Raw genomic sequence first — 13,108 nt, forward strand, 5'->3', positions numbered from 1 at the left:
AAGGAGCAGAAGCCTGAAGACAATCATCCAGTGGCACAAAAACAGCTTCTTCCCCTCTGCCATCAGATTTCTGAATGGACAAAGAACCACAGACGCCATCTCAGCATCTCTGATTTTAGCACTAATTTATTTATTTTTAAATGTAATGTTATGGCAGAGGTCGACAGCATCGAGTCCACGCTGCTGAAGATCCAGCTGCGCTGGATGGGTCACGTCTCCAGAATGGAGGACCATCGCCTTCCCAAGATCGTGTTATATGGCGAGCTCTCCACTGGCCACCGTGACAGAGGTGCACCAAAGAAAAGGTACAAGGACTGCCTAAAGAAATCTCTTGGTGCCTGCCACATTGACCACCGCCAGTGGGCTGATATCGCCTCAAACCGTGCATCTTGGCGTCTCAGTTTGGCGGGCAGCAACCTCCTTTGAAGAAGACCGCAGAGCCCACCTCACTGACAAAAGGCAAAGGAGGAAAAACCCAACACCCAACCCAAACAACCAATTTTCCCTTGCAACCGCTGCAATCGTGTCTGCCTGTCCCGCATCGGACTTGTCAGCCACAAACGAGCCTGAAGCTGACGTGGACTTTTTACCCCCTCCATAAATCTTCGTCCGCGAAGCCAAGCCAAAGATAGCGATATCTACATTGCAAATGCTGCCGCAATACAATGAATTTCATGACCTATTCACGATAATAAGTTCTGATTCTGAAACTGTCCTCTCATCAACTATTGCTGGTTTCATCTTATCATCCACGTGAAATGTTTCCCAAACATCCAGAGCTCTCAGTTTTTATTTAACAGTTTAAGCTGTGTGAAAAGCTGATATTTTAATGTTGTGATCTTTACCCCAACGGAGATGCTTATTCTATCAGAGGGTCATAAGTAAAATGCTCAAACTGAGGCCCATGTTCCCTGATGATTGCGTCATAAAATGGATGTAGGAGCTACCTCCAAGTCCAGGCCTCCGCGTCCCTCATGATACGAAGAAGAGATGCGTGCCATTATCCCAATGCTCAGAGAAAATTACCCATTGCACTTTCCTTCATTACTTGAAGAGTTTGTCAGTTACTATTAAAAATTTTCAAAAGTGTAGAAATAGATAGTTATACAAAAATATGCCTTTTTTTTTGGAATGGGCTTGCAGAGAATTTGACTACAACAGTATAGTTAGTTCTCCAATTGATTGTCAAAATTAATTACAAAACAAATCCTGAAAAGCTTGGAATCTAATTCAGCCAATTCAATTTAAAATTTGTTGGTGGAAACCAAGTACCCCTTAAAAAACATCAATTTTTTTGCCCATAACCTGATTGAAGTGAGCAGCTTATAAGGGTTGAAGGTAGCTGAAAAGACAAATAAATGTGTACACCTGGAGTTAGGTATGAAACGTACTGCATAAAGATGGCTGATTTCCTCCCTGAATACTAAGAAAATGTTTTTATAATGTATTAATTGTGTGCCTCATATAAACTGATACTGTTTATTGCAAATTTATTCAATTAAGAAATAACCAAGGTTTCCAGAGACTAATTCACCAAATTAAACCTTACGTTGCATAACTTTGAGTTTCCAAAACTTTTATTCCTCTTCTTGGGTTTTCTGATGACAAACATCATAGAATTAAAATAAGCTTTGCCTGCATACTTGCAAATAAGATGCAAGACACCGAGAAGAACAATTGGCCTGTGTGTGATTCTAATCTCAATGAGATCTGACTAGAGCTTTTCATATGAAAATAATTTCACAGAAACACTTAAAAGTGACAGTCAATAGAGACCTAAAGAGAATTCATTAAATCTCAGTCAGTCAACGCAAAGAGGAAACTAATGCACTTGACCCTCCAACTATGGTAAATGCTATCTTTGTGTATGTAAGCTTTTGCCCTTCTTCTGCGAATTCAGACATATCCATAAAATAAGCTCAGAGAGTGGAGAATTATATTTTTAATTTGCGAACATTAAAAACCAATCTCAAACCTGTCTCTGCCTAAGTTCACAATACTTCATTTCATGGGCGTTATGCTATTTTCTGATCATCTGACTTCACGTAAAAGGGCAATTTCAAAAACAGCAAATGGTCAGCCACCGATAACTGGAATTTTCCTGTTGCCAGGATACCTGATTCTGCAAACTGATCGTGCTCTTTATCTGAATTACTAATCTTAATATTCAGTAGAAGCAGAATGTACAACATGAATTTTTCTGACACACTCAGGTCCCTTGTTATAAAATCATGCTTAAAAGCCTTATAGTGTAATTATAAATCTGCATAATCAAAAATTTGTCTATTTTTCAATACTGCAGAATCAAACATTCAACCGAGTTAAGTCTGTCTGCACCTTTAAATCTGGAATGGCACCTCAAATTATAATCATTTCACTATTGGGATATTATGAATATAATTTTGAGACCTGAATTTACTAGGTTACTATAGGCAATTTTAAAAGTTTTCAATGGATCCATTACCTATAAATTCTGATAATCCCTGATCCTCCTCCAAAGTATGTCATCACCTTACACCCACACAGTCAATATTGGTTATGAATCTCAGTATAATTATAGCTATCCCCAATAATCCTACAGCACCAAGATTAGTGTTTAATACCTGAAACAATAAAGATTAATGACTTGATTTCGACTTGCAATTGAATTTGATTCTAGTCTCCCCATTTATATCTGAATTAAATTCACCTCAATGTTCTGGAGTTAAATATGAACACAATGCTGATATTCAATTAAAATTTGATTTTGTATTGCTGTTGCACTTCTATCGAAATGCCGTATAAAGTAAACCATTCATCAACCCACAAAATCCTTTGTGCCTTATGATAAATGGTCAAATAAGGAGTATTCCTGGGCCAATAAGTTATCAATAACATTGGAAATAAAAAATGGCACATTTTCTTTTTAAAATATTTTTATTGAGTTTAACATATAAACTTACAGAAAAAATTTTAAGGAAAACACAAGTCATCTCAAGTACAAAAAAAATGATGGAACCGCATTAAGACAGTTCCCTGATCCACATATTTTGAAGCTTGAGATATTAACGCTGGACCAGAGAGTGACTGGCACCAAGCTCAGCCCTGCTATAATTTGTGGCATGACCCCCATCAGCAGTTTCTTTCTTCATGTGACTGCCAAATTGAGACTGGGCTGTGTGCTTCGTTAGGATTTTGACACCAGGGGTAAGGGCATAACGATGCGTTTAAAGCTTTTGTATTTAGTGCCAAGCGTGGTCAATGTCACGGTGCAGCTGCCATGGATCTCGATCAAGTGGGATCTGGAGGACAAAGTGACCTTGCACTTAGTTGGAGTCACCACGAGGGAGTAGTGCTGTGCTGTGACCAGGTGTATGAAGCTTTCCGTGCTCCCAGTATCGAACAGGTAGTTTTTAACGCAACAATTTACCTCAATGTCCATCATAGATTTGGCTATCTGGCATGGGCTGTTCTAGTCCAGGATGATCAAGGCCAACATCTGGTCACTGTCCAGTTTGCTGCCACTGTACTGGCTCAGTGGGGCCCTCCAAGATGGCTGCCCCCATGCTGCACACACAGTGCTGTTCCTCATTGCCAGAAGTGGTGCCATACCGGGTTGTCATCCTTATGGTCCCATCGAGCCATTTCCCCCCCCCCCCCCATCAACTGGAAGTGACACGGTCCAAGATGGTGACGGTTGCCACCCACACCTGGCAATGCTGGAGGAAGGTTTGAACCTACATATCCATATCCTTTTGTAGGGCCCCTTCTTCCCACAGCCAGAACAAGTTCCATCTCTGACCAGGCAGTTCATACATGGATGCCTCATGTGGCCGCAGAAGTGGCGCTTTGGGTGCTCAACAACAGTGACTTGGGACCCTATGTCCCAAGATGGCAGCGCCCATGCTCCCCACAGAGTGGCTGCGTTGCTAGAAGAGACCTCCACATTTTGCTGCACTGTTTCAAGCGATTTGGCCAGGTCCACAACATCCTGCAGGCTCCAATCGCCTTTTTCTAGGAGTCTCTGGTGAATGTGATCTGACCTGAATCTGGCCACACATGTCTTGGATCACTCCTCTAAGTGGATGGCAGCTTAAACTTCTCTGCAGTCACAGACATCCCCCAGCTCCAACAGGACCCGCATAGGCTTGTCCATGGACTCACCAGGTGCTTGTCTGCAATAGCCCAGAAGATACCTGGCACAGATGATGTTTGTTGGGGTATGGTACTGTTTCTGCAGGAGCTCCATAACGGCCGTGTAAGTACTGCAGTCTTCGATCATTTGAAAAACACAGTGGCCGACTCATGCGAAGAGCAGGCCCCATTTATCTTCTTCGTTCAGCATGTCATTATGTCTTATGAAGGCATTGAGGTATTGCAGCCACTGGTCGGATTTTATGGAGGCCTTCAAAGCTTTAGGGTCAGTGTCCAGTTTATCTGCCCGTATTGCCTTGTCCATGGCACGAAAGTATGGTGATTAAACTGATATGCTTTCAATAACTCACGTCAGACCAGAAGTCGTGATTAATAGGCTTTGATCACCATAAACTGCAAGGATATCTCACATGTGGCTGGCCCAGTTCCAAGGCAGGTACTGAGAGAGGGCTTGGGCGTGACCAACCTTATGGGAATTCTGAGGGAAGGAGACTCAAGTACAGGGGCAGGCCAGCCCATACAATACATTCGTATTAGACAGAACTTGTACTCGCTCTGGTACTCCTTCATCTCTTTCCTGATGGAAGAGTCTGAAAGTTGCTGCGTGCAGGGTGACGTCACTCTCAATAATTGAGATTGAACCATTTTGCATCCATTTGTTACTTGTCTCAAAGATTCAGCAAACAGGTTAGAAGCCAAATGATCCATTGGTTTTCATGGCAAGAGGATTTAAATACAGGACCAAGGGCCTTGATGAGACCAGAATTGCCATACTTTGTGCAGTTGTCATCTCCTTTGGTAGTTATTGACAGAAATCCTACAGATCATTTTACTATTTAGAGCAATGACAATCGGTCTGGCGTTCTTAAATCTGACTGAGCGAAACAGACACTTTGCATTTATAGCCCACCCATACACCTTAATGACTGAAATGATGCTACAAATGAGTGGTAAACAGGCAATTTTATATACATCTTAGTAATAAATCTTTTGATCAATGTACCAGTTATTAAATATTTAAATTGACTTTGATTAGGTAGTCTAAAATTCATCATAACTTTCTTTTTAAGTATGATTTAAGCTGATAATAGGAAAAATAATATTATTTGTTATATCATACTTATCTTTTAATTGGTCAAAAGTTTTTTAAAAAAAACAGAACCCAAAAAATAATCCTTTATTCTTTTTATTCCACATTTATAGCAAATATAAAAAAATGAAATATTAACTGTAAAGGGAATTAAAGAATTCTGCCTTAATAACATCTTAGCCAATTAATAATTCTTCATTCCTCTTTCTACATGGATTCCATTCCATACTTTAAGTATATGTTTCAAAACTGGTGTATCTATTTTCCCTTTCAACAGCTCTTCATGCCATTTATACAAAATCCCTTCAGAATTATTTTCTCCTATTTTACTCATTTCGATCTGTACCCAAGCTGTCTTTTCACCAATCTGATAACACAAAGACAAAAATCTAAGTTGAGCTGCCTTATAGTAATTTTTAAAATTAGGCAGTGGTAGTCCTCCCTGATCATATTTCCATGTTAATTTTTCCAACGCCATCCTAGGCATTTTGTCTCGCCAAATAAATTTTCTTACATTTTTATGTAAATCTTGAAAAAAACGTTGTTGGTATAAAAATTGGTAATGATTGGAACAAGTATTGTATTCTAGGAAAAATATTCATCTTCACACAATTTATCCTTTCTATTAATGAAGTTGGTAAATCCTTCCATCTTATTAAATCTTTAAATTTCTTCAGTAAAGATATATAATTTAATGTAAATAAATTATTCAAATTGTTATCAGTATTAATTCCTAAATATTTAACCACCTCCTTCTACCATTTAAATTTTGTCATTTTCTTAGCTTGAGTATAATCTGTCTCAATCATTGTCATCACTTCACTTTTATCAATATTTACTTTATAACCTGACATTAACCCATACTCTGCCAATCGAACATTTACTTTTTTAATGAAATTTCATAGTTTGTAAGATATATTAAATCATTTACAAAAAGACTAATTTTAAGTTCTTTATCATTTATCTTAAAGCCCTTAATCTCATTATTTCTTCTTATCACCACTGCTAAAGGTTCTATAGTCAATACAAATAAAAACAGTGATAATGGAAAACCTTGTAGAGATGATCTTTCCAATAAAAATGGTTTTGATATTTGTCTATTTATGATTATTTTAGCCTTTGGGCAATTATATAATGCCCTTATCCAATTTATAACAGTTATTGAAATTCCAAAAATCTTCAATACTTTAAATAAATAGTCCCATTCTAATCTAACAAATGCATTTTCTGCATCTAAAGTCAAAGCTACTGAAGGTATTTTTCTTTTCTGAGCCAGATTTAACAAACTTAAAAATGTAACAATATTATCAGGTGATCTTTTATTCTTGATAAAAACCTGTTTGGTCCATATTAATCAATTTAGGTAAACATTTAGCTAATCTATTAGCTATTAATTTAGACAAAATGTTATAATCTATATTCAATAATGATATTGATCTATATGAAGATGGAAGAAAAGGATCCTTCCTTTTTTTGGAATAACTGTTATTAATGCTGTTTTAAACAACTCTGGTAAATTACAGAGATCATTAATTTGATCTAGCAATTGCATAAATATAGAAATGAATAACTCTTTAAATGTTTTGTAAAAATCTGGAGAGAAACCATCTTCCCCTGAATCCTTATCATTTGGTAAAGACATCAATATGTCATATAATTCTGTAACCATAAAATAATTTGTTAATTCAATTTTCTCTTCAGTATTTAATTCTGGCAATATAATTTGTGATAAATATTCTTCTATTTTATCTCCATCCTTCAAAGATTCTGATTGATATAACTTCTTATTTCATAAAATCATCATTGATACCCTGTAAGATTACCCGATTCCTCTTTTATAGCTGTAATTGTTCTCAATAATTGTTTTGTCTTCAATTGCTATGCTAAAACTTTATGATCTCTATCTCCCAACTCGTAATATTTTTGTTGAATTTTCCTTATACCTCTCTCCACTTCATATGTTTGCATTTCATGAAATTTCAATGTTTTTAATTCCAATACTCTTCGCTTCTCACCATTTACTTGATTTTGTAATTCTTTTTCCAACTTTGTTATTTCATTTTCCAAATGATTAACTTCAGACAAATACTTTTTTTAAAATCTTAGCTGCATAGCTTATTATTTGTCCTCTTAAATAAGCCTTCATAGAATCAAAAACCACAAATTTATTGGTTATACAGTGTTCATTAGTGTGTCAAAAAAAATTATCTGCTGTCTTATAAATTCACAAAAATCTTGCCTTTTTAACAATGCAATATTATTAAACATTGCTTGATATTCAATGTTTTGAACTCTTGCTTGCAGTTGAAAGGAGACTGAAAATGTATGTGAATATGTCTTGTGTCTAAAAGAATAACATGAGTAGTCTCTAGTACCAGGATGCATTTTCCTCCAACTGTCAACGTTTCATTTCATTCATAAAATTCATCAGAATTTTAACTACCTTGTTTTTAAGCATAATTTCACCAGATCTATCCAAATTAAAATCTCCTCCCATAATTATTTTCCCCTTTGCATTGGTTAATTGCATAAAAATATCTTGTATTAATTTTCCATCATCTATATTTGGTGCATATATATTCAATGTCCAATAATCTGAATAAATTTTACAATTTACCATCACACATCTCCACACATTATCAATAAATATATCCAATATTTTTATTGGTAAATTTTTATTTATTAATATCACTACCCCTCTGGCTTGAGAGTTAAATGAATATCATTCCTACCCAATCTCTCTTTAATTTCACATCTTCCATTTCCATTAAATGAGTTTCTTATAACTTAATAACCTTTTTCTCTTTATCGGAATCTGAATTCCGTTAATATTAATACTAATAAAAGACAATTTTCCTGCCATGAAATACCAATATTAAACCATATGTCCATCCAGCATGCCCCTCCCAACTTCCCACTCACCCCAATACTCCTTATACAACATACTACATTCATAAATAATCCAGACGGAACAAAAAAGATAATGAAAAGAAGTAAGTGAAGAAAAACCCCAGAGGTAAAACATCTCTAATCCCCTGATCTATACATGATGCCAAAAATGTCACATTAGTGCCCATCATTCCAGAGGTCAGCTTCATATTCCTCACTAACTCACTTGATATACCATACCGTCCTTTACTATACATTTTCCAATAAATCTAATAATCCATTAATCTTATCAAATATAATAGATTACACACATTATAGGTTTAACCTTCCTCCCTCTTTAAACTCTCTCAAAACACAATATAATTTCAGTTAGAGCAAAATGCTTTCAGGGATGTAATTAATTCAGGTATTAACAACCTCCTGTTATTCTTTCGCAGGCAATGAATCGGCATATACCTTTGCCTCATTGGGCTTTGTAAAAAAATCTATTTCTCCCTCCCGGGATAAATACTTTCAGTACAGCTGGATATCTCAAAACAAAGGCACAGCCTTTTTTCCATAACACATTTTTAACCGGATTAAACTTTTTTCTCGTTTTTAACAAATCAAAACTTATGCCTGGATAAAAGAAAATCTTATTTTCATTATAAATCAAAGGTGATGGTTTCTCTTTAGCTTGTTTTTCTCCCAACTCCATTATCTTCTCTCTTACTTCATATCGAAGGAATCTGACAAGATTTGGACAGGACCTTTTGTCAGGCTGAGGTTTAGGTCTCAGTGCCCTTTGGGCTTGCTCTATCTCCAAATCTTGAAATTCAGCCTGAACCAAAGATTCTGGTATCCATTGTTGCAAAAACTTTTTCAAATCTTGACCTTCATTACGTTCTTTAAGTCTAACAATCTTGATATTATTCCGTCCACTAAAATTTTCCAAAATGTCTACTTTTTGCATTAACTGATCGTGCTTCGCAGCAGCTTAAACTTGTACCTTCTTCATTTGGTCCTTAAGATTTTGAATCTCAAATTCATTTCCTTTAATTTTCCCATCCACTATTTCAAATCTTATGTCCACCTGTTGTATTAATCGTTCCATCTTGTCACCATTCTTCCTTGCTTCATCAGTTAATACTGCCAGAGATTGTCGAAAAAAATCTTAAAATTGCTTCATTTCTCCAGAAGTTAAAGAAGCTTTTGCACTTTTTTCTTGATTGTAGGTCATTCTTGATCTTTCCTTTGCTTTTCCAGGTCCTTTTCTTGATCGCTGGAGTTGTGAGTGCCTTGTATCTTTTTTTTAAATTTCCTCCTTTTTTTGTGTCCTCTGCGTTTGTGTGACTCCTTGTCCATGCACAGTCACTTCTTGAGTCAATGTCGGCGGCCATTGTCAGGAGAGACCTTGTGCAGCAGTGTCCAAGATCTCCCCGGCTTTTGGCCACTTCTCCTTTGGATATTACCTTGTGAACAGCTCCAGGATCCTTTATTAAGATAGGCTCGTTTTCATGTATTGCAGAAAGGCCTTTATCCTTCTTTAATGGCATTGTTAATATCTTCTACATATGTCTCTAAGCAGTTCTTCCTTATAGTTTCTGTAACTTTTATAGTCTTCATTATCACTTTTTCTCAACTTTTTCAAGGAGAACAGGGATTACCAGTCTAACTCCACATCATCATGTGGCACATCCCCGGGACATTTTTGTTTTGTAAATATATGTTAATGATTTGGATGATAATATAAGTAGCTTGATGAGGCAATTTTCAGATAATAAGAAAAGTGGGGGAGTTGTGACAGCAATGTATGTTGTCAAAGGATAGATCAGTGAAATTTGGGTCAAGAAATGCAGATAGAGAGGGAGAAAAGTTTAAAGATTAGAGAGACTTTTTTGGCCTGTTGAGGGAGCCAATGGTATTTGTCAATAAAATACTGCAACCGTGAGATCTGCGCCCGAAATGGCGACACCAGTGCTCAACAGCGGCCATGAGGGGTTGCAGGCCCTGGGACAGCAGGGCACCAGAAACGGGGAGAACACTACCCCCCCTCCCCACCCCAATGAGAAGGAAAAATTAAATCCTTGACATTTCTCAACACAATCAAAAATATTAAGCTGGAGATAGATATCAGAGAACAAGTGATATGTTTCAAGGGAAGGAGGGGGGAAAAGACAAAATGTTTATGGAGGATAGAACAGAGTGCATACCATAAATGGATCACAGGATGACCAGAAACAAAGGGCAGAAGGGAAATGATACACATAAAAACATGGAGCAGAAATAAACTCTCTACTCCATAACAAACTACCTGTACTTATCTGACAGATGTATAATATTTTACTGCAAAATAACATGCATAAAGTTAAATGTTGGAAAGGTGTTGAATAATTCAATACTGTATTTAATGTACTGCAACAATGTGGGAGGACTTTCTCTTCACTTTGGTGAAATATAACTTTTTCTTTGCAAATGATCAAATTTGCTCTCACCTAGCTTCAATAAGATGGCACTTAAGGACTTTAGTCTGCCGATCCTGTAGAATCTCTAAACCCAGGTGTATCTCTCCTTGAATCTCGTCATCTGGGTTTATTCGAGTCAGATTTATCCAGTTATCAATACCTAAAAGACAAGTTGCTTCAATTATGACAATTGTACTCATAAAATAAAAGCTGACAACATTGAGAGTACAAAACTGTAAATCATTTCAATACTATACTTAAAACACAATCATTTGTGGAAAGCTAAACATGCAATAAAACAACTGCAGTCTGATCTGTTATTATTCTTTGGAAATTTTAATCCATTGACATCTTAGAACCAGAAATTCCTGAAAGCAGTGAGTCACCTGAGCTCATTATAGTTTTATGTGCAGGGCCTGCCTACCATATTAGGTATCTGCTAATATGAATTCTGCCCAATACCATCCCAAACTTTGTGGTACTTACAATACAAGGACTGCAAAACTTTTAAAACTTAGAGAAGGCAACCCAGAAGGTGATCAGGAAGGAAAAGAGAAATTATGATATGAGGTTAACGAATAATATCAAAGAGGATTTTAAAAGCTTTCTTTAAGTAGATAAAGAACAAAAGAGAGACAAGATTAGAAATAGGACTGTTAGGAAATGATGCTGGAATGAGATCTGAAGTTAATATTTTAAGATGAAGATCGGTACTCTCATCTTGATTAATGATTCCTCATTTTGTGCAAGGCTTTGCTTATTATAATTTTAGCTGGTACATACATGTCCAAACTTAAATTATCTTGTTTTTATGCAGATATTGATCCACTACGTGAGAAGTGTCACATTTTTGAAGCTTCAATGATCCATACGTTTTGGGAGTCCCTAAATTTAGAGAGATTTTGGAAAGTCATTTTCAAAACCTTATCAATAATTTTTAAGATCAAAATAGAACGATGTACATTTTTTTGTTTTTTTTTCATGGGAGCCAGATCTCCCTCTGTTAGCAACTCAGGAAAACGTTTTAGCCTTTACAATAGCCAGACGAGCAATTTTATTGAAATGGAAAGATGACTCTTCACTTACCCATCACAGTAGTTACATGATATAATGCCCTATTTAAGTTTGGAGAAAATTAGATGCAATGTTAAAGATAGAAAGTTTCAATTTGTAAAGATGTGGAGCCTCTTCATAGAATCCTATCATGACTGGAAGAATTAAGATTTTTTGATTTTCTAGAGATTATCTGTCCAATGTCTGGATGTCACTATCCGATCCACAATTTCCCTTTTCTTTTACAAAGATAACCTTTATTAGAGGGAGGGGGTAGATTAGATTTAGTTTTTAGGTTTTTTCATTTTTTTTTAATAATTTTTATTTGGATTAATTTGACAAATATGGGTTTAACAATTATTATAGATTAATTCAATGTTAAACGCAATAAAAATATTTAGAAAATGATGCTGGAGCAATTGTAGTGGGAGACAAGATGGCAGGGGAACCAAATTAATATTTTTGATCAGCCTTTATGGTAGATGACTTTAGTATCTTATCGCACTCTCTAAGTGAAGTGAGTGCTGTCAACATCATGAGAGAAAAGGTACTTGAGAAGCTAAATGGTCTAAAGGTAGGTAAGTCTCTTGGACTGGATGGAATGCAGCCTTGAGTTCTGAACGAGATTGCTGCAGAGATTGTGAACGCATTTGTAATGATCTTCCAGGAATCAATGGATTCTAGCATGGTTCGAGAGGACTGGAGAATAGCGAATGTCACTCTGCTGTTTAATAAGGGAAAGAGGCAGCATAAAGGAAACGTTAGATCTATTAGTCAGACATCAGTGGTTGGGAAGAATCTGGAATCAATTGTCAAAGATGAGGTCACAGAGTACCTGGAGGAGCATCACAAGATAGGTCCAAGTCAGTATGATTTCCTTAAAGGAAAATCATGCCTGACAAACCTACTACAATTTTTTGAGGCAATAACACACAGGATAGGCAGGGGAAGAGCAGTGGATGTTGTGTACTTGGACTTTCAAAAGGCCTTCAACAAGGTGCCACATATAAGGCTCTTTAACAAAATGAGACCTCATGGAATTACAGGAAGGATATTGGCATGGGTAGAGCATTAGTTAATAGGCAGGAAACAGAGAGTGGAAATAGGGGTTGGTTGCCTGTTACTAGTGGTGTTCCGCAGGGGTCAGTGTTGAGGCTGCTTCTTTTTACATTGTATATAAATGATTTTGATTAATGGAATAAATGTGGCTAAATTTGCAGATGACACCAAAATAGGTGGTAGAGCTGGTTGTCCTGAGGACATTGACAGTCTGCATCAAGACTTGGATAGATTAAGAGAATGGGCAAAAAGATGGAAGATGAAATACAGTGTTGGGAAGTGTACAGTCATGCATTTTGGTAGAAGAAAGACTGTTAATTAGATGGGGAGAAAATTCAAAATTTTGGGGTGCCAAGGGATTTGGGAGTCCTTTTGCATGATACCTTAAATATTAACCTCCAAGTTGAGTCAGCAGGGAAAAAAGCAAATGGAATGTTGG

The 13,108-nt window shown here is 36.5% G+C and overlaps 1 protein-coding gene across 2 annotated transcripts in view; it reads right to left on the reverse strand.

Moving 5' to 3' along the window:
* Window positions 1-13,108, reverse strand: part of LOC138750451 (rasGAP-activating-like protein 1) — a 313,399-nt gene that overhangs the window by 228,107 nt on the left and 72,184 nt on the right. For both annotated transcript variants that reach the window (XM_069912509.1, XM_069912508.1), the window contains exon 5: window positions 10,588-10,717. In XM_069912509.1, coding sequence (XP_069768610.1) covers window positions 10,588-10,717 — 130 coding nt within the window. The remainder of the gene's footprint in view (window positions 1-10,587; window positions 10,718-13,108) is intronic.

This window comes from Narcine bancroftii, unplaced genomic scaffold (genome assembly GCF_036971445.1).
Source record: "Narcine bancroftii isolate sNarBan1 unplaced genomic scaffold, sNarBan1.hap1 Scaffold_151, whole genome shotgun sequence".
In the NCBI taxonomy this organism is placed as follows: domain Eukaryota; kingdom Metazoa; phylum Chordata; class Chondrichthyes; order Torpediniformes; family Narcinidae; genus Narcine; species Narcine bancroftii.